Raw genomic sequence first — 23,880 nt, forward strand, 5'->3', positions numbered from 1 at the left:
TATCAGCCTGGTCTAAGAGGCCAGCATCATTTAAACATCCTCTCTTCTCCTTCAATACAGTTTTCCAGAAATCCTCATTAAGTCTGCCACCCCATGGACAACCAGACACTGAACAAAACCTACACATTTTCTTCACAAACCTTCATTTTCCTTCACCACCTGGACAGTAGCGCTACCTTGCTCAGTCTGTCTCTAAGTGGACAGATTGCCCATCTTCTGTCTTCTGTCTTTTACAACAGAAATACACGACTAAAGAATTAAACAAGTGGAGACACTAACCCTTTACTATGGTTACTTTCTCTGTCTCCTTGCCTTACTATATATAATCAGAAGAAAATCATTGGCCACTACATCTGGTTGTCGAAACCATATGGGTTTCGTTTGCACTACTGGATCCTGCCGCCTGCAATCACCAACGTTGGCCCAACCGGGTACAATCCATTAATTATTACAATCCAACCCCATGGACAGATGACTAGTGAAATGCCAAATCCACACTTCTCATGCAACATAAAACACAGGAATTCAACATAGTATACAAGATTGCCTCAGATTTATTTGTCTAATAATAATTTATTTTTATACAGTGCTAACATATTCCTCAGCGCTTTACAGTTTGCACACATTATCATCACTGTCCACCGATGGGGCTCACAATCTAAACTCAGTATGTCTTTGGAGTGTGGGAGGAAACAGGAGTACCCAGAAGAAACCCACGCAAACAGGGAGAGAACATACAAACTCCTTGCAGATGTCGTCCTTGGTGGGACTTGAACCCAGAATAACAGCGCTGCAAGACTGTGGTAATAGCAGGTACGCAGGATGCAGTGACGAGACGCAAGACTGAGGTGTACCTTGGAAAGCAACTTTTATAAATGGGAGCCGCTAGGGCTATACTAAGCAATCAAAACAAATTAACAGCAATGGTCCTCGCAGGGACTCAGTACAACCAAACACTATAAAAGAGAACATGACTAACCCGGCAAAGGCCGGTTACTATAGGGCCGCGGTGTGGCCGACTACGGGTCCTTAGTTACTATAGTGTCACTTATCCATTCTGACGTCCCTCGGCGTCTCTGAAGAAGCTGCTTTGGCGTCGCAGCCGCTGGGCCCAGCTGCTGAAGATCTGGTGTAGTCTTCGGGCGCCCCAGCGCCCAGGAGGGGTAGGGGCACAACAGGCCCTGGTTGAGTCCTTTGATGAGGTGACCCCCTGTAAAGACAGCGGGGTTCCAGGAGGGGAGATTCCAATCCCCAAGCAGGGGTGTGTCGCAGTTACTAGGAGTGGCGGTTGATAGGCCGCGTGCACGCCCCGGAGCTGGGCAAAGAGTTTCTCTGTTGGCGAGGAGCAGTCCCAACTGCCGGCTGCAGCGGGGTGATGGCAGCTGCAGGCGGTGATGGACAGGTCACAGCTGCGGGCTGAAGCGTAGCGGCATCATCCACGGGCGGCAGCGGGCAGGCCGCAACCGCGGGCTGAAGTGAGGCGGTAGCGGCCGTGAGAGGCGGTGGACAGGCTGCAATGGGCTGGAGCACAGCAGCAATGGCCGCGGACGACCATGGGCAGGCCATGACTCCAGATCTGAGTGAAGTGGCAGTCTCTTGTCGGTAAGCTCGACGTCTCCTACCCGAAGGCCGCTGTAAATCTTCCCTCTGCTGTTGGCCTCCTCTCTGGTCACTGTTTTTCGCCCTGGCTCTCTCACGCCCCCACAGTCTCTTGCTCCTTGTCTGCCATTCTCCTAACTGACTCCGCTGTGCGCTCCCTGCCCCTTTTATACTCGCCCCTCCCTTTGCTGTTCTGTCACTCAGCCGTCCACCTTCCTCCTCCACCCCCCGGGTACAGTTTCCTTAGGAACCTAGATGGCGGTCCCCCTGGTTCCGGCCCGGACACTCTGCGGGGGCCCTCCTCCCCACAAGACTGCAGTGCTAACCAGTGAGCCACCGTGCTACCCAGTCATGAACCCACTTACCATGAACAGATAGAGTGACCTGCGACACACTTACCAAACACACACCAAAACCAAGACAGATGGACAAGTTCACATTACCTTTTGCTGTAGCTGTCCCGAGTTGTCCGTCTGTCTGGGGGCCAACAGAATAGTTGGAAAAGCAGTCTTTTGCATTAGTGGGTCCCTATTCATAGCGCCAGGTTTTGTTGTTACCATGCAAGGCTATGTGCACATGATGCAGATTTGCTGCGGATCCGCAGCAGATTTTTCCGCGCAGAAACGCTGCAGATCCGCACTGTAATTTACAGTACAATTTAAATCAATGGAAAAAAAAAAGCTGTGCAGATGGTGCAGAAAAATCAGTGCGGAATTGCATGTCACTTCTTTTGTGTGGATCTGCAGCGTTTCTGGACCTCTCCATGATAGAAATCTGCAGTGGCAAAAACTGCTGAAAATCCGCACAAAATCTGCATCAATTCCGCGGCAAATCCGCGGCTGCGGATTCTGCCAGGAGATGCAGTTTTTGTGCAGAAAATTCTGCACCATTTTTCCTACGTGTGCACATAGCCTAATGTGTTACATTCTGAGATATTGTGCCTTTTCCAAATTAAAGCGTAAAATCCAAGTACGTACAGGGAGAGAACCACGCTGACTTGCTTAGGTATCAGAACCAAACTGCTTATTACATCATCGGTCACTCTTTATATAAGCATTTACTGGACATACATTGTAGCAATATAATTGGTTCTGCATATCTCTACATACCTGATGGTATTAGCATATATACAACTAATTGTCAAAAGTTAATATCATCTACACCCATCTTTAAGGGTCTAGTTGTGGTGCTCACTTCTTTACTTTCACTTTCCTATGTGTTATCTCTACGTCCCATTAGACAAATAAATTCCTGTGACTCTATCTCAAAACATAGTCAGATTCCATTTTGCAAAGCAAGGAGATGTACGTAGAATAAACAAAACTGAGTCAAGATAGATACATAAATCCTGCTCTCACAGTCAACAGCATTTGTCATAATTTTCGCTATTTTTCTGGTGGAAATTATGATGAATTTGTCAGCCTCAATCAGCCACTGCCCCTTTTGGCCAAGCTCCCCCCACTTTTGAATAAGTTCTCATTATTGGCTGTGACTGATATAACAAACACCAAATGCACAATTTTTTCTTTTGCGCAATTCTGATTTACTACAAAAATGTGCAATATTTTCGACTGATTTATACCAGAAAGCTGGTAAAAACTGCTTGATGGAATGTGGGTGTATAGTCTTTCGTTTTGATGTCCTTTTAAGCCACTTTATGCTTTCAAACTGAGTGAGCATGCCAATTATTCTCTTCGCCGGCACTGATTAACACAAGAGATATGTTGCTCAAAGAATATAATATTTTCCTTTGATGTGAACTGTTTCATCCACATTTTCTCTTAATAAGGTCAAAGTAACGGAAATGACTTTTTAAGACAAAGGTTTGAGTGAGCCAACTAATAAGACACCTGTTCTGTTACATGGCAACTCATGGTAATGGTTTACATTGCACATGGCAACAAATGTATTGGCATGCATTGGCATTATACCATTCTAATATTGTCGTGTAAAAGCTGAAGAAAGAGCATGATACAGTGACTTATTTCAGAATAAAGCCTGCAAGGTTCAATTATTTCAGACCCTTGCCCGGCTAAAGAAGATGATAATTCTGTAGTAGCCAAAGTTAGACTTGTTACATAACATTTGAGAAATATGCTACCCATAAAGTGGACTAAATGATGGAAACAGATGACTTTATTATTTCAATAGAGGCTTAGTCATAGACTTGTACTGTTTTACCTGAAAGAAACTTTGAGAATGAACAAGGCAGAACATGTGGTTTGGCGAAGAAGTCAACGAAAGTGAATTTTCCTATAGCAAACCTCGACCCTGACAGTGCGGTGGGAAGATGGTATTGAATGCTAGACAAGAAAATTAAGTTCAAGACATTTTTAACTGCTGCCAAGGAAAAATGTCAGATTCCAAGTGTTTTCCAGATCTTTGCAGTGAATAATAAATCAAATCAATATATCAATATCTGCTACCCATATGTGATTGCCCTGAAAGGTTGTGCATTGTGTAATGTTGGGAGAACATAGGAGAAAAGTTTAGTTTATGAGTCAAAATTTCTTTCAACTTACTGTATATATGATGTATGTTTCAATGTACATCATTGCTGTTGAGTCATAGGACAAAGTCTATTGTATTAAAGGGTTAAAAGGATCTCCACTACCTTATTGTTCAGCCCATTTTTTTTTTAAACTGAAGGATTCGGACTTTCAACAAATGCAAGAGGTTGGGTTCTGTGGTAGTTTGGTGCGCTCATCTTGAATCTTCATTTCTTACTTGTGTTATGTACAGTATATGAGAAGATTCGAAGAAAAACATGAAATTCAGTAAAAGTTGAATCCATCGTGTCATATATTTGTCTTTATTTTATATGTAAAGAAGTAAGAATGCTTCTAAAATGTTGCTTTTCTTATCCTTACTATAGGCTGGGATGATACGCACAACAGAGGATGAATTCTTCATCGAACCTTTGGAGAAAGGCAAACAAAAAGAGGAAGAAGAAGGCAGAATACATGTAATATACAAAAGATCAACAGCAAAGAAAACTATGCCTGTAGACATCCCCAACAGATCAGGTTAAGTGCAAATTACATTGCATATCTGCAGAGCCAGCTAACTTTTCTATGCCTTGTGTACACGTAGTCTCATTGTGACCATGGAAGACACCTATTAATAATTATGGTCCTTGATCTGTAACTTTGTTAGACCAATACAGTAAACTGCATACATAGGATGAAAAAAATAAGTCATATATTTTTGGAAATGTATGTGAAGAGGTATTGAAATCGACAACTTGATTGTAAGCATAGATTCTAGTATTAAAAATGAAACTTTATCAATTTCATCTGGTAGGACTCTTTTAGATATACTTTTTTCTACTGCCCATATCTCGCTTAAAATACCACTCCGTCATTTTTTCAATTTCAGTGCAAGACTGGTATCACTAATCCATACTCACTGCTCATAATTTTTTATTTTCCAGCCGCAGTCTTCAGTTGTTTCCGGCGCCGCAACGGTCGTCCTCAGCCATCTTATGATCAAAGCCTCTGATTGACCAGAAGTCAAACGTAACGGTCACAAGCTCTTAATTTAAGTCTATAAGAACCTCGTTCTGGCTTCATTCTGGCAGTCAAAGACTTAAGGCCCCGTCTCAGATAACGAGATCGTTAGCGAGATTGCTGAAACGTCACAGGTTTTGTGACGCAACAGCGACCTCACCAGCGATCTCGCTACGTGTGACACATAGCAGCGACTGACCCTCCCGCTGGATATCGCTGATCGTGCTCGAATGTCCTAGGCCATTTTTTGATCGTTGGCGTTCCGCTGGCCTGCATGCATCGCTGTGTTTGATGCCGACGAGCGACCTCGTTGGCAACGCAGAACTCAGGGACGCAGGCGTGAGTCGTCAGAATAGCTGCTGTGTGACAAGGTCCCAATGACCGCCGAGGTCGTTATATGGATCACCGAATCGTTGCTGTGTTGTTGAGTAGATCTGCCTGCTTGACAGCTTACTAACGATCATGTAGTGACGTACCAGCGATCCTTACCAGGTTGTATCGTTGTCGGGATCGCTGGAGCGTCGCTTAGTGTAACGGGACCCTTACATTGAGAAGTGACTTCCCGCTTGCATAGCAAACACTAGATAGGGATCAGCTATAGCTAAAACTTCTTTAATTTAGACACTTTTATAGAAATTTTTTCACAAGTCACTTGTTTTCAGTTCTGGAACAACATCACTATACAGTTTAAAGGAGCTTTCCAGCATTATTATTTTAATAACCTATTTTTAGGATAGGTCGCTAATAAAAGATCCGGTGACAACCGGCACTCCCACAGATCAGCTGTTACCAACTCTAGTGGCTGCTGGATGTTATCAGTGTAGGGAGTGGAACACCACAGTTCCATGCACTGTATAATGGTTGCTGCCATTTACTGCAGATCAGCTTCTATTCATTTCAATAGGGCTGATCTGGAGTACCCAGGAACAGCCACTAAACAGTGTACTGGATTGCAATATTGTTCTCAGTACACTGTTTACATCCAGAAATGGTTGAGACAGATGTTGGACATCTGTTTTTGTCACAACCTCAGCTAGAATAGCCTAAAGCTTTCATTGTATTTTGACTAAGTCATCAGGACCCAGGATCTTAAGTCAATAAAGTGGGTATCACATGAAAAACATTTATCACCTAACCACAGGATATTTGTATTGGTGGAGGCCTGGTTAATCCCATGAGCAGGGATAAAGTCCCTTAAAGCTCTGTAAGAATGGAGCAGTAATGCACATGTGTGACCATTGCTTTCTTCACTTCAATGGGTCTCTGGAAGAGGTAGTACCACATGTGTGACCACTACTCCTATACACAGTGAATAAAGCAGGGGGTTACGCAAGCACATTACTGCTCCGATCCCATGTGGTACACAGCTCTTGCCGTTATGTGATTAATTGGGTCCTAGTGGATGACCCCTACTGGTCATACATTTTTTTTTTACTTATCATAACCTTCAAGATTAATAAAGAGCCAGCAGGATCTACTTTTAGCAATGGCCCCCAGAAGATGATTATATCGGTCGGGAATGAGTGGAAGTGGGTAAGTATTCTTAACTGTGATTTTGTTTCATGCTTGGAAATCAAGGCAAGCATGGAAACACTCATCTTTTTTTAACAAAGAAAAATCCGACAGCTACAGGGGAGGAGGAAAAAATTTTTCAGGGAGGCCTATTACAGATTCTGGAAAGATCAACTGTACATTGGAAGGTACTGATGTCACAGCCACTGCCAGCAGTGGAGGGCTGTAGGAGGTATTCATTAAATTAGTTATCTGACCCTGCAACTGTCATTGCATTCATGACATTGCCTAGCCAGATCCTGAGTCATTTGTGCCAAATTTGTCACCTGGTCACAGAACATGTGAACAGGCTCCATACTGAGCAAAAAGAAAAACATATTGGTCAGAAGTAATGTGACTCTGAGTCACCTCTCACAGACAAACTATGAGATGGGACCACAAAGAAGTCTGAGGTCTGACGCCAAGAAGGTTAGTCATAGACAGAAGGGTGATACAAAAGAATTGTCAGGTCATGGTCCAGGGGTCAAAAGCCATGAAGGTGCTTCTTAAACAGAAGGAGGAGACAAAGGCATAGTCAGGTAGAGTTCTGAGGTCAGAATACCAGTAAATAGCAGATTAGAGCAGAAGGGGTTAAACAGAAAGATGGTCAGAACGAAGTCCAAGGTCAGGCAACGAAAGATCAGCAAACAGAAAGCAAGACACAGAGAGAACAAAGCACACAGCAGCTGAATGTATGTCTGTCAGACATCTGGGAGTAACAGCCCAGTTAAGAAACTTGACAATCACCTGGGACAATTAACACCAGGAGACAGCCAGCATCTCCCAGTCTCAGGTCGGATGGCCAAACTGTCAATCAAATGCCGATTGCTCAGTACGCCTCTGCCCCAGACTGGATGACTGAGCTGTCAATCATAGTACTGACAGATTCAGCACGCCCCTATACCAAATTGGACAGCTGCGCTGTCAGTAACTGCATCCGAGACACACTGGGGGAGTGGAACTGTGACACTATTGATTTTGCTTTTACTGGTTTTGCATCTTATACATAATGGAAAAGTAATTCTAATACAGTCTACATCATTTTGGGGCTCACTTGTGTCAAAAAGCACCTTTAATTGTTTACTTTACAATATTACTACATTTTTTGACTTAGGAAGAGGCTCTACATTGACTTTATAATTGACACGTTATGCTGCTTATTAGGTACAGATTATTAATTAAATAATATGATGAGTGAAACTAAAATATGCCAGAAATTAAATTAAGTTTGATATCTGTGGCACAGAAAAAAAATTATTAAAGACACCTAAGTCTGTAATGCGTGAAGTAATTACCTCTTAACAATGTAAAGGCTAATAAGTGAACTTTTCTACATGCTTTCTATTAGCCAGAATTCTTGTATATATAGCAAAGTTGTCATGACAGTGGGTGACCGTGTCTTTGTTACAGGTGGGAAACTCCTAGAAATAAAGGATAATTGGAGTGTTGCTCCTGGTTGCTTGGGAATGCTAGACCTTAGAGCAGAAGCCAACACAATAGAAGGTCTAATGAGCCTTCTACACGTCCATCCATGCCAAATAAAAATCCCATAGATGATTTAGAAAGAAGTTACCAATGCAATATGTCTATAATACAAAGTTAATAAAATAACTAATTTACATGTCACTGGGTCACATCATCTACATAGATCACATATTTTATGTATATTTTATGAATTGCGTATTTAAAATTTTCATGTTCTTGACTCTATTGTTAGGTATATGGCATTAAAGCTGACACTATAATTTTAGCTACAGAAATCGGAGGTGAACTAAAAGTAGATCCATGATTTACAGTTGTCCAATTAGCATTTATAGCAAAGATCCTGGTACTGACATCTGAAATGATTTCTCATCATATGTTTCCGTCTCTAGACAATACCGCTTTCATCCGAATTTAGAGGAACAAGTGCAGACGGCCTTAGCTAACACAGAATAGCCAGCTATCAGACAAAGGGTGAAATGTAGCTATTGTCCCTTTTCTGTATTAAAACATCACATCTAAATGTGGAGACAAGCAACTAATTTCCCCTTTTTTCAGAATCGGACGTGTGATCACTCTTCTCCTATGAGAGGCTGCCCAAACAATGGTTTTCATTGAATCCCCGGTAGGAGGTAGAGCTAGCCTTTTGAAGCTTTCTAAAGGACCTCAGTGTAGTGGCTGGCTCCGCTTTTCACAGCCTTGTGCAGCAGGAGTTGTTAAGTGTTCTAGAGGTCAGTCTGAAGATCTTTTTACCACCCATTCTTCTATTCTGTGGGAAATTTGGTTTGGCAGAAAGTTAGCCACTTAGCCAATTTTTAGAAGGAAACTTTTAGAAATGGTCTCTTTTAATGTCCGGAGTGTTTGATGACGTGTTTTTTGCTGATGCACTGAAGAGAGCAGCATGTAGCCATAACAAGTAATTTGTGCTTTGGGACTTCATATCTGAAGGACGGATTACGAAGCCCCATGGTTACTGCCTGATTTATGTGCAGCAGTAACAGTACTTATTTAATTTTTTTTTTTTTTTATTAAAATTGGAATTATTATATGTGTATCACAGGGAATGTGGACATTTTACTACGGTAATTAGGAAAAATTATGCTTTTGGACAATTTATAAAAATATTTAATCTTTTAAGCTGTTTCAGCCATCGGTCAGGTCTCATTTTCAATAAACCTTATCTCGTTTTTGCTCATTGTTATAGCAATAAAATAATTTTACTTTACTCACTTGTAAACTCAATGTAAACCCAGTCATCCTATTATTTGTGGGTCTTTCCTGTTTTTTCTCAGCGTTTCCACTCTATGCTACCAATGCTATGCATAACATTTTCCAAATCTTGCCTTTAAACATAATAATTGTACAGCTACTCTATGTGAACCTTAACGCTGTGAACATTATATATAGTTTATTTAGTTTGAGAAAAAGCTTGCTGAGCATGAAAGATATTTTTATAATGTGCGTTCTTATATAAACACATTGAAAGGCTACATGTACCTGAGCTCAGCAAGCCAAGGTTTGGGATCATCTGAGAAGGTTCCTGGGATCATCTGGGAAGGTACCTGAGCTCAGCAAGCCTAGGTTTTGGAACATCTGGTAATGTATCAGCTGTGGACACCAATGTTTGACAGGATGCTCTAATCAATTTTAATAATGTAAAGGGATATTCTCAAAATTTAAAGTTACTTACTGATCACTGTAGGTCCAGCTGCTGGGACCTCCAGTGGTCTGTAGAACTGGACTGTACAGAGCCCCTTTCACAGAAACCGAAAAACTAGACTTTACTGAACTTTAACTTAAATAGATCAGAGATGCACAGGCATCATCACTTATTGGACTGTCAAAGAAGCTTGACTACTGCAGTTGACTATTTCAGGTAGTCCCTTAGACTACAGACAATGACCAGCATGTACATCTACACTCTATTCAAGATGGGGCTCTGCAGAGGCCTATTCTCAAGATATGGATTGGAGATGACATTCAAATCTGAGCATACCACTCTTAGACACATACGTGGCAGGATGCTTTTTCTGAAAAATGTTCCACTTCCCAAAAGGCCCTACAAAGCTCTCGACCCATGACAGACTTTGATCTCCTAATTACGTCAACCCACCAAAGCTGCTCTTTTTACTTCCTGCTGCCTTATCTCTAACCCTATGAACAACTTCCATCATACCCACCAAAGAAACTTCCCTGCTTGACTTATGTGTAGCTCCTGACAAAGGCTTGCACCAAAATGTGCGTTGGGGCTAGCACCATTCCAACAGGTGGTAATCATTTACTGGTATGCGCTACTGCAATTTATTGTTTCATTTGTACTATAGCGAATTTATATCTTATGTTCTGAACATATTGATTTGCCAATTATCTATTAACCTGATATTGACAACATCACGTGGTTTTCACAGGTCTTATTTTTTTCTACTTTACTTTGTCATATTTAACCCCTTCACTCCGCAGCCATTTTTCATTTTTCTGTTTTCGTTTTTCACTCCCCTTCTTCCCAGAGCCATAACTTTTTTATTTTTCAGTCAATATGGCCATGTGAGGGCTTGTTTTTTGCGGGACGAATTGTACTTTTGAATCACAACATTGATTTTATTATGTTGTGTACTAGAAAACGGGAAAAAAATTCCAAGTGCGGTGAAATTGCAAAAAAAGGGCAAAAAGTGCTTTTTTGCTAGGTTCACTAAATGCTAAAACTGCCTGTCATTATGATTCTCCAGGTCATTACGGGTTCATAGACACCAAACATATCTAGATTCTTTTTTATCTAAGTGGTGAAAAAAAATTCCAAACTTTGTTAAAAAAAAAATTGCTCCATTTTCCGAGACCTGTAGCGTCTCCATGTTTTGTGATCTTGGGTTGTGTGAGGGCTTATTTTTTGTGCGCCGAGCTGACGTTTTTAATTATACCATTTTGGTGCAGATATGTTCTTTTGATCGCCCGTTATTGCATTTTAATGCAATGTTGCGGCGACCAAAAAACATAGTTCTGGCGTTTTGATTTTTTTTCTTGCTACGCCGTTTACCGATCAGGTTAATCCTTTTTTTATTGATAGATCAGGCGATTCTGAACGCGGCAATACCTAATATGTGTATGTTTGATTTTTTTTTATTGCTTTATTTTGAATGGGGCCAAAGGGGGGTGATTTGAATTTTTATATATTTTTTTTTTCGTATTTTTAAAAGCATTTTACTTTAACTTTTACCATGCTTCAGTAGCCTCCATGGGAGGCCAGAAGCTGCCATAACATAGCCCGATCGGCTCTGCTACATAGAGGCGATGCTCAGATCATCTCTATGTAGCAGAATTACAGCATTGCTAAGAGCGCCGACCACAGGGTGGCGCTCATAGCAATCTGTCATCAACAACCTTGGAGGTCTCAAGGACACCTCTGGTTGTCATGCCGACGAATCGATGACCCCCGATCACGTGATGGGGTCCTCGGTGCGGCATCAGCATTTAACTAGTTAATAGCAGCAGATGGATCACAATTCCAAACGCCGCTATTGTGGGTACATGTCAGCTGTATAAAACAGCTGACGTCCCAGCTTTGATGTGGGCTCAACGCTGGAGCCCACATCAAAGGGGGAGACACGTCATGCGTAGTACTAGTACGGCGCATGTCGTGAAAGAGTAACATTTCCCTCTTTAATTTGACGATCTTCTCTTTGTTCTGGAATATCTTTCAACTGTAGGTTACTACTTTTTATCTGTATATACATGTGAAATAGAATTAAAATATATTTTTACATTTTCAATACTTATTTTGGATGAGTACCCATTTTGCATGTAAGAATCATGCTCTGAAAAGAAGGTGTCCCTTAGGCTATGTGCGCATGTTGCGGATTTGCTTGCGGAAATTTCTGTGCAGTCTCTGCATCTCTTGGCAGAAAACGCAGTGGAAATTACGCACATTTTTTGTGTGGACTTCATGCGTTTTTGATGCGGATTTAAATAAATAAAGATATATTAATTTAAATAATAATAATAAACATGAATTTTTGTCGTCTTGTAATAAGTAGATCCTCTTGTTTATGCAGCTCAGCGTAATGCAGTAACATAATTGTACCGCCAGTAATGTGATGCTGGCTTGCTACGGAAAAAACAAGATGTCAACCTGGAAGAGTTCTTGACATGGTGATATGCAAACAGAAGGTCAGGCAAAATGAGAGTGGACTTTTTGAATGGGTCGGGATCCATTATTTCACAACCAAATAGTGATCGCACTCTGATAGTGATGTGACTTAGAGTGTGACAAAAGGTGGTGTGTGTTACAGGTGGTTCTCACAAAATTAGATTATCTTCAAAAAGTTAATTTATTTCAATTCTTCAATACAAAAAGTGAAACTCGTGTATTATATAGAGTCATTACAAAGAGAGTGATCTATTTCAAGTGTTTATTTCTGTTAATGTTGATGATTATGTCTTACAGCCAATGAAAACCCAACTGTCATTATCTCAGTAAATTAGAATACTTTATAACACCAGCTTGAAAAATGATTTCAAAATCTGAAATGTTGGCCTACTGAAATGTATGTTCAGTAAATGCACTCTATCTTGGTCGGGGCTCCTTTTGCATCAGTTACTGCATCAATGCGGCGTGGCATGGAGGTGATCAGCCTGTGGCACTGCTGATGTTATGGAAGACCAGGTTCCTTTCATAGCAGCCTTCAGTTCATCTGCATTGTTGGGTCTGGTGTCTCTCATCTTCCTCTTGACAATACCCCATAGATTCTCTATGGGGTTAAGGTCAGGCGAGTTTGCTGGCCAATCAAGCACAGTGACACTGTTGTTTTTAAACCAGGTATTGGTACTTTTGGCAGTGTGGATAGATGCCAAATCCTGCTGGAGAATTAAATTTCCATCTCCAAAAAGCTTGTTGGCAAAGGGAAGCATGAAGTGCTCTAAAATTTCCTGGTTGATGGCTGCGCTGACTTTGGTCTTGATAAAACACTGGTCCTACACCAGCAGATGATGTGGCTCCCCAAACCATCACTGGTTGTGGAAACTTCACACTAGACCTTAAGCAGCTTGGATTGTGTGCCTCTCCACTCTTCCCTCAGACTCTGGGACCTTGATTTCCAAATTAAATGCAAAATTTGCTTTCATCTGAAAACAACACCTTGGACCACTGAGCAACAGTCCAGTTGTTTTTCTCCTTGCCCAGGAAAAATGCTTCTGGCATTGTCTATTGGTCATGAATGGCTTGACACAAGGAATGCGATACTTGTAGCCCATGTCCTGGATACATCCATGTGTGGTGGCTCTTGAAGCAATGACTCCAGCAGCAGTCCACTCATTGTGAATCTCCCCGAAGTTTTTGAATGGCTTTTTCTTAACAATTCTTTCAAGACTGCGGTTATCCCGGTTGCTTGTGCACCTTTTTCTACCACACTTTTTCCTTCCAGTCAACCTTCCAATAATATGCTTGGATACAGCACTCTGTGACCAGCCAGCTTCTTTAGCAATGACCTTTTGTGGCTTACCCTCCTTGTGGAGTGTGTCAATGACTGCCTTCTGGACATCTGTCAAGTCAGCAGTCTTCCCCATGATTGTGGAGCCTACTGAAACAGACTAAGGGACCTTTTTAAATGCTTAGGAAGCCTTTGCAGGTGTTTTTGTTAATTAATTTATTTTACTGACTTAATGACTTGTGGGTTTTCATTGGCTGTAAGCCATAATCATCAATATTAACAGAAACAAACACATGAAATAGATCACTCTATTTGTAATGACTCTATATAATATATGAGCTTCACTTTTTGTATTGAGGAACTGAAACAAATTAACTTTTTGATGATATTCTAATTTTGTGAGAAGCACCTGTATATCTGTGAATTTGGGGCATTCCGCATAAAGACAGCACTACTGACTCCTTTCTGCTTCCATTGTTGATCTATAGTACACGTGACAGCATTTCTTCTTCTTTACTCTTGTACAGGCATTCTGGGAATTGTAGTTCTACAACTAAAGACAAATTTGATGGTCCCAGTCTAATATATAAAAGTAAAATTGTATAACAAATGATACAAAACATTATTTTTATTATTAGTAGTAGTAATAGTAGTAGTATAAAAAGTAGTAGTAATAGTATGAAATACCTCACAAATGTTTAAAGTAAAACCGTTATTTTACTTATTTCTTGAATCAATAATACACATGAAAATAAGCAACTTGTAATATATCTTATCAGCAAAATCTTCTTTCTCTGCCAGGACTGTTCATTCATTTACAAAATTCTTAATTCAGGGTCTATCACTGTCTACCTCCCTATCGGAGTAGTGCAGGATCTATCACTCTCTAACTGCCCTCTGTCTGCAGTGCAGGGTCTATTACTTTCTACCTACATTCTATGTGTAGTGCAGTGTCTGTCACTCTCTACCTGCCCTCTATAGGTAGTGTGGCGTCTGCCACTCTCTACCTGCCCTCATTTTGTAGTGTGGAATCTTTCACTCTCTACCTGACCTCTATGTGTAGTGTGGGGTCTGTCAATCTCTACCTGCCATCTATGTGTAGTGTGATTTCTGCCAATCTCTACATGCCCTCTATGTGTAGTGTGGAGTCTGTCACTTTCTACCTGCAAACTATGTGTAGTTTGAGTTCTGTCACTCTGGACCTGCCCTTCATTTGCATTTTGGGGTCTGTAACTCTCTACCTGACCTCTATATGTAGTATGGAGTCTATCACTTTCTACCTGCCCGCTATGTGTATTGCGAGTTCTGTCTCTCTTTACCCTCTCTCTATGTGTAGTGTGAAGACTCTCACTCTCTACCTGCCCTCTATGTGTAGTGTGGGGTTCTGTCACTCTCTACCTGCCCTCTATGTGTAGTGTGGGGTCTGTCACTCTCTACCTGCCCTCTATGTGTAGTGTTGGGTCTGTCACTCTCTACCTGCCCTCTATGTTTAATGTGGGGTCTGTCACTCTCTACCTGCCCTCTATGTGTAGTGTTGGGTCTGTCACTCTCTACCTGCCCTCTATGTGTAGTGTTGGGTCTGTCACTCTCTACCTGCCCTCTATGTGTAATGTGGGGTCTGTCACTCTCTACCTGCCCTCTGTGTAATGTGGGGTCTGTCACTCTCTACCTGCCCTCTATATGTAGTGTGGGGTCTGTCACTCTCTACCTGCCCTCTATATGTAGTGGGGGGGTCTGTCATTCTCTACCTGCCCTCTATGTATAGTGTGAAATCTGTCACTATCTACCTGCCATGTATGTGTAGTGTGGAGTTTGTCACTCTCTACCTCTTTTTTAATTTTGGGAACCCAGATACAGGGTAGTAGGTATATCACACTGTGTCAATGGGTGAAAGAGGCTGAATACATGGTGATTCCCTGTACCAGAGGGTGAGTTCACTGCTAACACTGAATTTATCTGTTCGGTACTGTGTATGGCCTCCGATAGAAAGCATTGATTTTATTATTTAATTTACTAAATGCTTATTTAGTTTCAGATGACTGATTTGAACAATTGCATGGGGCATCATCATCCAGTTTCATTACTTTATAAGCAATATAAGGTACATATAGTTTATTGAAGGGGTTGCAGAGAATTGCAGGCCATGGATTGTATTTGACATCTCATTGAGGTGCAGTATCAGACACCTCCAATGCACAGGAGTGCTTATTTCTGTCAGAAAGCAGCCATGTTTTTCTAATATTATTGGAATAATCAGGGGATGCCCCTTTTAAGAGAAACTCAAGGATCCTTTGTAGAAAGCAATGGTAATTTGATATTTAAGACTTTAAACACACAAAATTGCTCCAACATGGCATTCCTTTATGATTCATATAAGCAAATATGCTCTGTCACTAAAATAATATTAAAAGCTCTTATTAGAGAGATTGCTTGTTTTAGAAACGTCTCTTTGTTTGTTAGTATTTGCCAACAACGATACACTAATTACAGATTGTCCTATTGCACCTCTTCCATTCCTGTAAAGTGATTTTTAGATGCTTTTAATAAGTTGTTTGTCCATGTTATCAATAAAGCTGTTTAAATTTTGAATGCATTATATCGGGTGTGCACACCATTTTTTGTATTGGTCTTCTCCTCTTAGTGTGTACTTTGGTCTCCATTCAACGTGTAGCACCCTAGTCTTTATATTTTTAATGCCCATAGAAGGGCGGAATAGGTGTGAGGGAAGGCCAGGGCCGTAGTCGTGGCTGAGAGTATGTGCTTCACTGCGCCCTGGTCTCCCATCACATGAATACACTGTCCCCTCTGTAACATACCTTCTGCACTGTCAGGGTCCCATCGGGCTGGCTGAAGTTCCTCTGCTAGCATTGTTGCATAATAAGAGACAGAGTCCATTTCAAAGTGAAAATGTAGAACTTTACTTTCCTGTTTGCACAGCAGATCCTTATCAGAGACAGCATTTGCATAAGGTTCCAAACAGCTTCCATTCTCCACTTTCCCTGCGCTTCTTCCTTGGTCCCCTAGTACGTTCCCGGGTCATACCGCCTCTTGCGGTAATGCATCATCCTCCCTGTTCAGACTCTCTGTGTTTGGGGGTTTCTTCAGCCGTTTCCCCCCCCGGATCTGAGGGCATCAGCCCATATGATGATCTGCCACATGATGAGCGACCTGCGTCCCCGTACTGTTCTGGACCTCTTCTCCACTTCTGCTCTCCACTGCTGTCACACTGCTGCTACAGCTGCACTTCTATCCACTGGGCCCTGGAAGGCTGGGTCCTAGCTTTAAATGTTATGGAGCTACTGGGTAGCTTGGGCTCTAAGCCCACCTGAGCTGTTTGGGCTCCCTAGCCCCCTTCTGAACTCACCAGGAAACTGTTCCAGCCTTACCCCCAGTAAACTCCTCCTATAGTTAACTATATACATTGTCTATTATACTAAGGTGTCATGTACCCCATCTAGTGGCCGACTCCGTTATTACGCTTTCCCTATGTTACAATTATATATATTAGCAGAACATATGCATATATACACAGTTATATATAAAGGAAGGGAGTGGAGTATTACATGGTCCCAGTAAGCCCCTTACATACATACTGCATAATCGTTCTATTGCAGTTTACGGGATTCTGGGGCCACCATTACGCATCACCGGGCACTATTACTCTGACTGTAGGAGGGTGGTATATTAATGAAGACAGAAGGCAGGGATTTCTTACAGCATCGCACACCCTGGAGCCTGGAAGAAATTATTAGCATACAGAAATAAAATATGATTTTTCAACAAAAAGACTACAAATATGAGGCATACAGTTACAACTCGTTTAACATTTCTATCATCTGTATGCTCATATTAATAGGTTATATACGTCTCAAGGGTTGACATTCCCTTTAAGGGCAGTTTTTTAGAGAACAGCTCATGGGTGGGAGGCTGTTCACCACATCTCCAGCACAGTGTGGCGTCCAGAAGCTAAATGTGGAGCCTTTGGGCTCATTTACTGTTATGTGATCTATGGAGGACTATATGGACTATAGTGAATGCAATTTGTGTATGTCAGGAATGTGGAATATGTCTTATTTCTTTTCTTTGGACTGGTTTATGAAACCTGATTTCATAAACCAGTTGAAATTTAAATAGAAAGTGTTCCTGTGACTACCTCATAAAGCAGCCGAGTGAGACAATCTACCACAGTGCCTTGAAATGATAATTATGCCACCTTTCTGCCTCCGTGCCCCCTTTATGCCCCTATGTGGTAATATTGCACCTCTGTGCCCCTTCACAATAATAGTGCCCCCTCTTTGCCCCTACACTATAATAGTGTTTCCTCTGTGCCTTTACACAATACGCCTCTACAAAGCAATGTCACTGTAACAACCCTGCTGGCATCACTGCATGGCCTCCCATCTCCCGCACATCAACTTACTCACTGCTCCGGGTCATGCTGTGAATTCTGTCTTTTGCCAGCCCTGTGCTCTGTGCCTCTGCTCTTCTGTATGTTTTCTGGCTATGTGTGTATAGAGGGGCGGCGCCAGAACTCTCTGGTTCTTATGCAGTCAGGGTGCACCTGTCTAATCTGTCCCTGACCAATCACCTAGAGCCCTTGACTATTTAGTTCCGCCACACCCACTACCTTGTCTGTACTCTGTCCTACCTTAGTCTCCTTTTCTCCTTGTTTGTGGCTTCCTTCCCTGCTGTGTCTTTCCTTGTGTCCTCCCTGTCTGTACATCTGCACCCTTGCAGCTCCGTCTGTGCATCTGATCTGCACCCTTGCAGCTCTGTCTGTGCATCTGCACCCTTGCAGCTCTGTCTGTGCATCTGCACCCTTGCAGCTCTGTCTGTGCATCTGCACCCTTGCAGCTCTTCTCTGTGCATCTGCACCCTTGCAGCTCTTCTCTGTGCATCTGCACCCTTGCTGCTCTGTCTGTACATCTGCTCTCTTGCAGCTCTGCCTGCTCTGCTCTCTTGCAGCTCTGCTTGCTCTGCTCTCTTGCAGCTCTGCCTGCTCGGCTCCCTAGCCGCTCTGCCTGCTCGGCTCCCTAGTCGCTCTGCCTGCACGGCTCCCTTGCCGCTCTGCCTGCACGGCTCCCTTGCCGCTCTGCCTGCCCGGCTCCATTGCAGCCCAGCCTACTCCGCACTCCTGCGGCTCCGCCTACTCCGCACTCCTGCGGCTCCACCTACTCCGCACTCCTGCGGCTCAGTTCCTACCTGTTCCTTTCCGAGCCGTGCCCGCCTGTCCTGTGTCACCGAGCCGTGCCTGCTTGCCCTGTGTCTCCAAGCCGTGCCTGCTTGCCCTGTGTCTCCAAGCCGTGCCTGCTTGCCCTGTGTCTCCAAGCCGTGCCTGCTTGCCCTGTGTCTCCAAGCCGTGCCTGCCTGCCAGTGTACCAAGCCGTGCCTGCTTGCCCTGTGTCTCAGCCGTGCCTGATTGCCCAGTGTCTCAGCCTGCCTGTTAGTCACACCTGTCCAAGTGACTTGTCCCAGAGTGGGATCAGCAGCCACAGCCAGCCACCACCCTGGAGTGGCACCCGACAGCTACCTGCCGCACAAGCCTGACCTCACCATCAGAGCCTCCAGTGAAGACCGAGGTAGCTGTCGTAGTCATGCCCCTTCCAGGGTAGTCTGGTTTGTGGCACAGTGGGGCCACAACCCCCCGGCTCGCACCATTCAGCCAAGACACGACAGTTTGCACAGGCCATGGTCCCCGCTGAGTCCCATGTCCTTCTGCTCGCAGAGCATGATGAACTCTCTCCCTGCCAGTATGAGCCACCGGAAGAATTTGTTCCGCCTTGCCTGGTTCCAATTGTTGAGACGTCTGAACCACTCATTGCCTCCAGGGCTATGTATGAGCAACTTCTTGCCTATGAGGAGCACAACCCAGATGACCCGCCTAGGTTCAATGGGAACCCTACTGAGTGCCAAGGGTTCCTAAAAAAGTGCCTGCACTACATCCTGCAGAATGCAGCTTGTTTCCCTTCTGACCGGGTCAAGGTGGGATACATCATGTCCTACTTAGCTAGTGATGCCTTGATGTGGATCTGTCCCCTTTGGGAAGCAGGGGACCCTGTCATGAGCCTGGGGGCCTTCCTGGTGGCCTTCCGTAAAGTGTTCGACATGCCTCGTCCAGCTGCTCCTGAAAAGTTTTCCCCTCCAAGCTTCCAGAGACAGACCAGACAAGAGGAACCTGTGGGTGAAACGTCTCAACCACCTATGACCGTCCAGCCATCACCTGTTCCACAGTCTGCCGATGCGGCCTCCCGTGCAAGATCCAAGAGGTCTAAAAAGAAGAAGCGGGCAAAGTTGCAGCCGGAATCTGGCCTCTGACCTGTGAAGCCTGTACTCCAGAACCCTGGACCAGTAGGATAGGCTGCCCCTGGCGAGAGTCCTCCCTCTCCATTAAAGCCTATGACTGTTTCGTTGCCTTCTGGGAGCTTTGGGGTGTTCGAGCCACCAGCCATACAGAGTCGGTGTGTGATCTCCATTCTTCAGCTCCAGAACCTGGCGTGGGCATCGTCTAAAGGTGGCTGAGCCCTCTTTGAGAACAGTCTAGTCCTGCAAGGACAACTACAGCTCCATGTCGGAGCTTTGTATACGAAGAAGTTCGTCTTCCATTGGCTGTCTGGTATGCCCATGGGTCATTCTGAACCAGAGATCCTGGTGCCCATTTATGTTTGGAGACCCAGCAAGGTAGTGCGCCTGAGACAAGTGACAAGTGGTGTCTGGTTCCCTTGCGTCATATTCAGTCAGTCAAGTCGTCATCTTTATCCAGTCTGCTGGTCGTCGAGTCTAGGGGTGATGACGCCTCCGAAGAGGGCGAAGCGGAGGTCTCCTCGTCACACATCTCCAGCAATGATGCCAGTGATCTGCTCCCTAGAGCATCCCTGCCTCTTGATTGTCTTCCCCAGGATAAAGGGCTAAAGATGGATCCTGAGTGGATGCCCTCGGCTCCTCTATGACTTGTCCCCGAGTGGGATCAGCAGCCACAGCCAGACACCACCCTGGAGTGGCACCCGACAGCTACCTGCCGCACAAGCCTGACCTCACCATCAGAGGCTCCAGTGAAGACCGAGGTAGCTGTCGTAGTCACGCCCCTTCCAGGGTAGTCTGTTTTGTGGCACAGTGGAGCCACCACCCAAGACGCGAGCGTGACAGTCACCCATTTGTGCCCATAGACAATAAAGCTGGGCGATTAATCAAATTAATTTGATTACTTCGCCCATCTATCTCCTTCAAGATTGAGATTTGGGTCAGAATTGGTAATGAAATTTTAGCTCTGCCCTGCAAAGTGGAGTTAAAATCAGCCCCTAGTGTAACCTGCAGCAGGCCACTCTGCCAATGTGAATTATAGCCGCATAATGAACCAGATCAGGTCCATGCAAGGTAATTGGCTGCAGTGTCTGCTGACCTGTGTGAACATTCAGTCTTCTGCAGTAAATCATACCGAGCTTTGGCAGAGTGACTGCAGACTGGAGTATAATGACTCCTCCCCAGGGCTGATCAGGACCCTGACCTGGATACATCACTTATATACAGGAATACGTAATTGGAATACGGTATATTATACAATTAGCATCAGCTATTGGACCGGTCATCCTGTATATAACATTTGACATCCTTTGTATGTGTGTAATCTCCTATAGCTACAGACATACGTATCTGGTATATATTGTACAATGACTGCAGAACATCACATACACCAGTCAGTGTAGAGTATATAATATCTGTAGTCACAGTATATCATCTATCAGTCATGTGATTGGTTTACTACCTCAAGGTCTGTAGTCATAGTATAATATAAAGTCATGGCTGAAAGTGTTGGCACCCTTGAAATTGTTAACAAAAATGGAAAATTTCTCCCAGAAAATTATTACAATTACACATGTTTTGTTATATAGATCAGGGTTCCCCAACTCCAGTCCTCAAGGCCCACCAACAGATCTTGTTTTCAGGATTTTCTTTGTATTGCTCAGGTGATAATTGCTTCTGTTGGTGGGCCTTGAGGACTGGAGTTGGGGAACCCTGATATAGATGCTTCTTTCCTTTGTGTTCATTGGAATAACGCAAAAAAACAGAGAAAAAGGCAAATTGGACATCATTTCTCACATAACCCCAAAAATGAGCCAGACAAAATTGTTGGCACCTTTCTAAAATTGTGTGTAAACAGCTTTGTTTCAAGCATGTGAAGCTCATACAAACTCACTTGTGGCAAGTAAAAGGTATGGACAATAGGAAAATCACACTTGAAACTAGGTAAAACGGGGAAAAGTTGACTCAGTCTTTGCATTGTGTGTCTGTGTGTGCCACACTAAGCATGGAGAACAAAAAAAGGAGAAGAGAACTGTCTGAGGACTTGAGAACCAAAATGGTTGAACAATATCAACAATCTCAAGGTTACAAGTCTATCTCTTGATGTACCTTTGTCTAAGATGCGTAACATAGTCAAGAAATTTATAAACCATGGCATTGTAGCTAATTTTCCTGGACGTGGACTGCAGAGAATTATTGATGAAAAGTTGTAACACAGGATAGTCCAGATGGTGGATAAGCAGTCCCAATCAAGCTTCAAAGAAATACAGGCTGTCCTGCAGGCTCAGGGTGCATCAGTGTCAGCGTGAATTATCCTTCGGCTTTTGAATGAAAGGAAATGCTATGGCAGGAGAATTAGGAGAACCCCACTGCTGACACAGAGTCATAAAGAAGCTAGACTGAAATTTGCCAAAATGTACATGAGTAACCCAAAATTCTTCTGGGAAAGCGTCTTGTGGACTGATGAGACCAAGATAGAACTTTTTGGTGAAGCACATGGGTCTGCTATTTACTGAAAACAAAATGAGGCCTGCAAAAAAGAAAACAGTACCTACAGGTTCAAAGATGTTTTGGGATTGTTCTGCTGCCTCTGGCACTGGTTGCCGTTGCTGTGGCAAGGCATCATGAAATATGAAAATGAAGACTACCAAAGGATTTTGGGTTGCAATGTAATTCCCAGTGTCAGAAAGCTGAGATTGCATCTTAGGTAATGGGTCTTCCATCTGGACAATGAGCCCAAGAATACTTCATGGCGCACCCAGAAATGGATGCAAGCAAAGTGCTGGAGAGTTCTGAAGTGTCTAGCCATGAGTCTGTATTTCATCACATTGAACACCTGTGGAGAGATCTTCAAATTGCTGTTGTGACAAGGCACCCTTCAAATATGTAAGACCTGGAGAAGTTTGAAAAAGAAGAGTGATCTAAAATTCCAGTTGAGTGGTGTAAGAAGCTTGTTGATGGTTATAGGAAATGATTGATTGCAGTTATTTATTCCAAACAGTGTGCAGCCAAATATTAAGTTGAGGGACCAACTCTTTTGTGTGGCCCATTTTTTGGGTTTTGTGTGAAATGATGTCCAATTTTCCTTTTTCTGTTATTTTTTTGTGTTGTTCCAATACACACAAAGGATATAAACATGTGTATAACAAAAGATTGCAAACATTTTCTGGGAGAAATACTTTCTTTTATGGAACAATTTCAATAACACTTTTGGTTATGACTGTATGCCATCACGTTATCCTGTATGTGACATCTGATGTACTGTATGTAGTCACTGTATATCATATTCTAATCTGTATATTGTATGCAGTATACTACTGTATATGTACAGACATCAGATGTTATGCACAGAATAATATGTGACTGATATGATACCTGATGTTGAGTAGTCCTACTACAGTGCTGTGCAAATTAATTGTGACAAAGAATTTTTTTAAGTAAAATCGTAAGTTGGTTACCAGTCAGTGATTCAAACCAGTTTTAACTGCTTTGAACAGGCACTCACACCTGTTCAAAGCAGTTAAAACTGGTTTGAATCACTGACTGGTAACCAACTTACAATTTTACTTAAAAAAAATGCTTTGTCACAATTAATTTGCACAGCACTGTATAATGTATACCATCATGTATTACCCTGTATAGTTAATTTGATATACGTATATGATACATCAGTCATGTATTAACTTGTATATTGTATCTAGTATACTATATGCACACAGACATCAGATGGTATATGGATGATAATATGTGACTTGTATATTACCAAATGTCCCGGAGTCATAGTATAAAATATGCCATCAAATATTATCCTAATATCTGATGTCTGTGGTCTCAGCATATCATATACTAATCTGTTTATTGTATGTGGTATACTATGTGCTCAGACATCAGATGTTATATATATCTACAGGAAAATTCGATTGTATAATATGCGACTGATATCACATAAACTATGACCTGTTCTATCTTCCAGATAGTCACACCTGACGGCTGTGGCAGCGTCCAGCACACGCGCAGTGTAC

The 23,880-nt window shown here is 42.9% G+C and overlaps 1 protein-coding gene across 1 annotated transcript in view; it reads left to right on the plus strand.

Annotated features, from left to right (window-relative positions):
• The window catches only part of ADAMTS3 (ADAM metallopeptidase with thrombospondin type 1 motif 3), a 278,244-nt gene that overhangs the window by 107,518 nt on the left and 146,846 nt on the right, over positions 1 to 23,880 (plus strand). The window contains exon 4 of the mRNA XM_073590493.1: positions 4,475 to 4,625. Coding sequence (XP_073446594.1) covers positions 4,475 to 4,625 — 151 coding nt within the window. The remainder of the gene's footprint in view (positions 1 to 4,474; positions 4,626 to 23,880) is intronic.

The sequence above is a fragment of the Dendrobates tinctorius genome, unplaced genomic scaffold (assembly GCF_039654945.1).
Source record: "Dendrobates tinctorius isolate UK_male_01 unplaced genomic scaffold, ASM3965494v1 ptg000011l, whole genome shotgun sequence".
Lineage (NCBI taxonomy): Eukaryota > Metazoa > Chordata > Amphibia > Anura > Dendrobatidae > Dendrobates > Dendrobates tinctorius.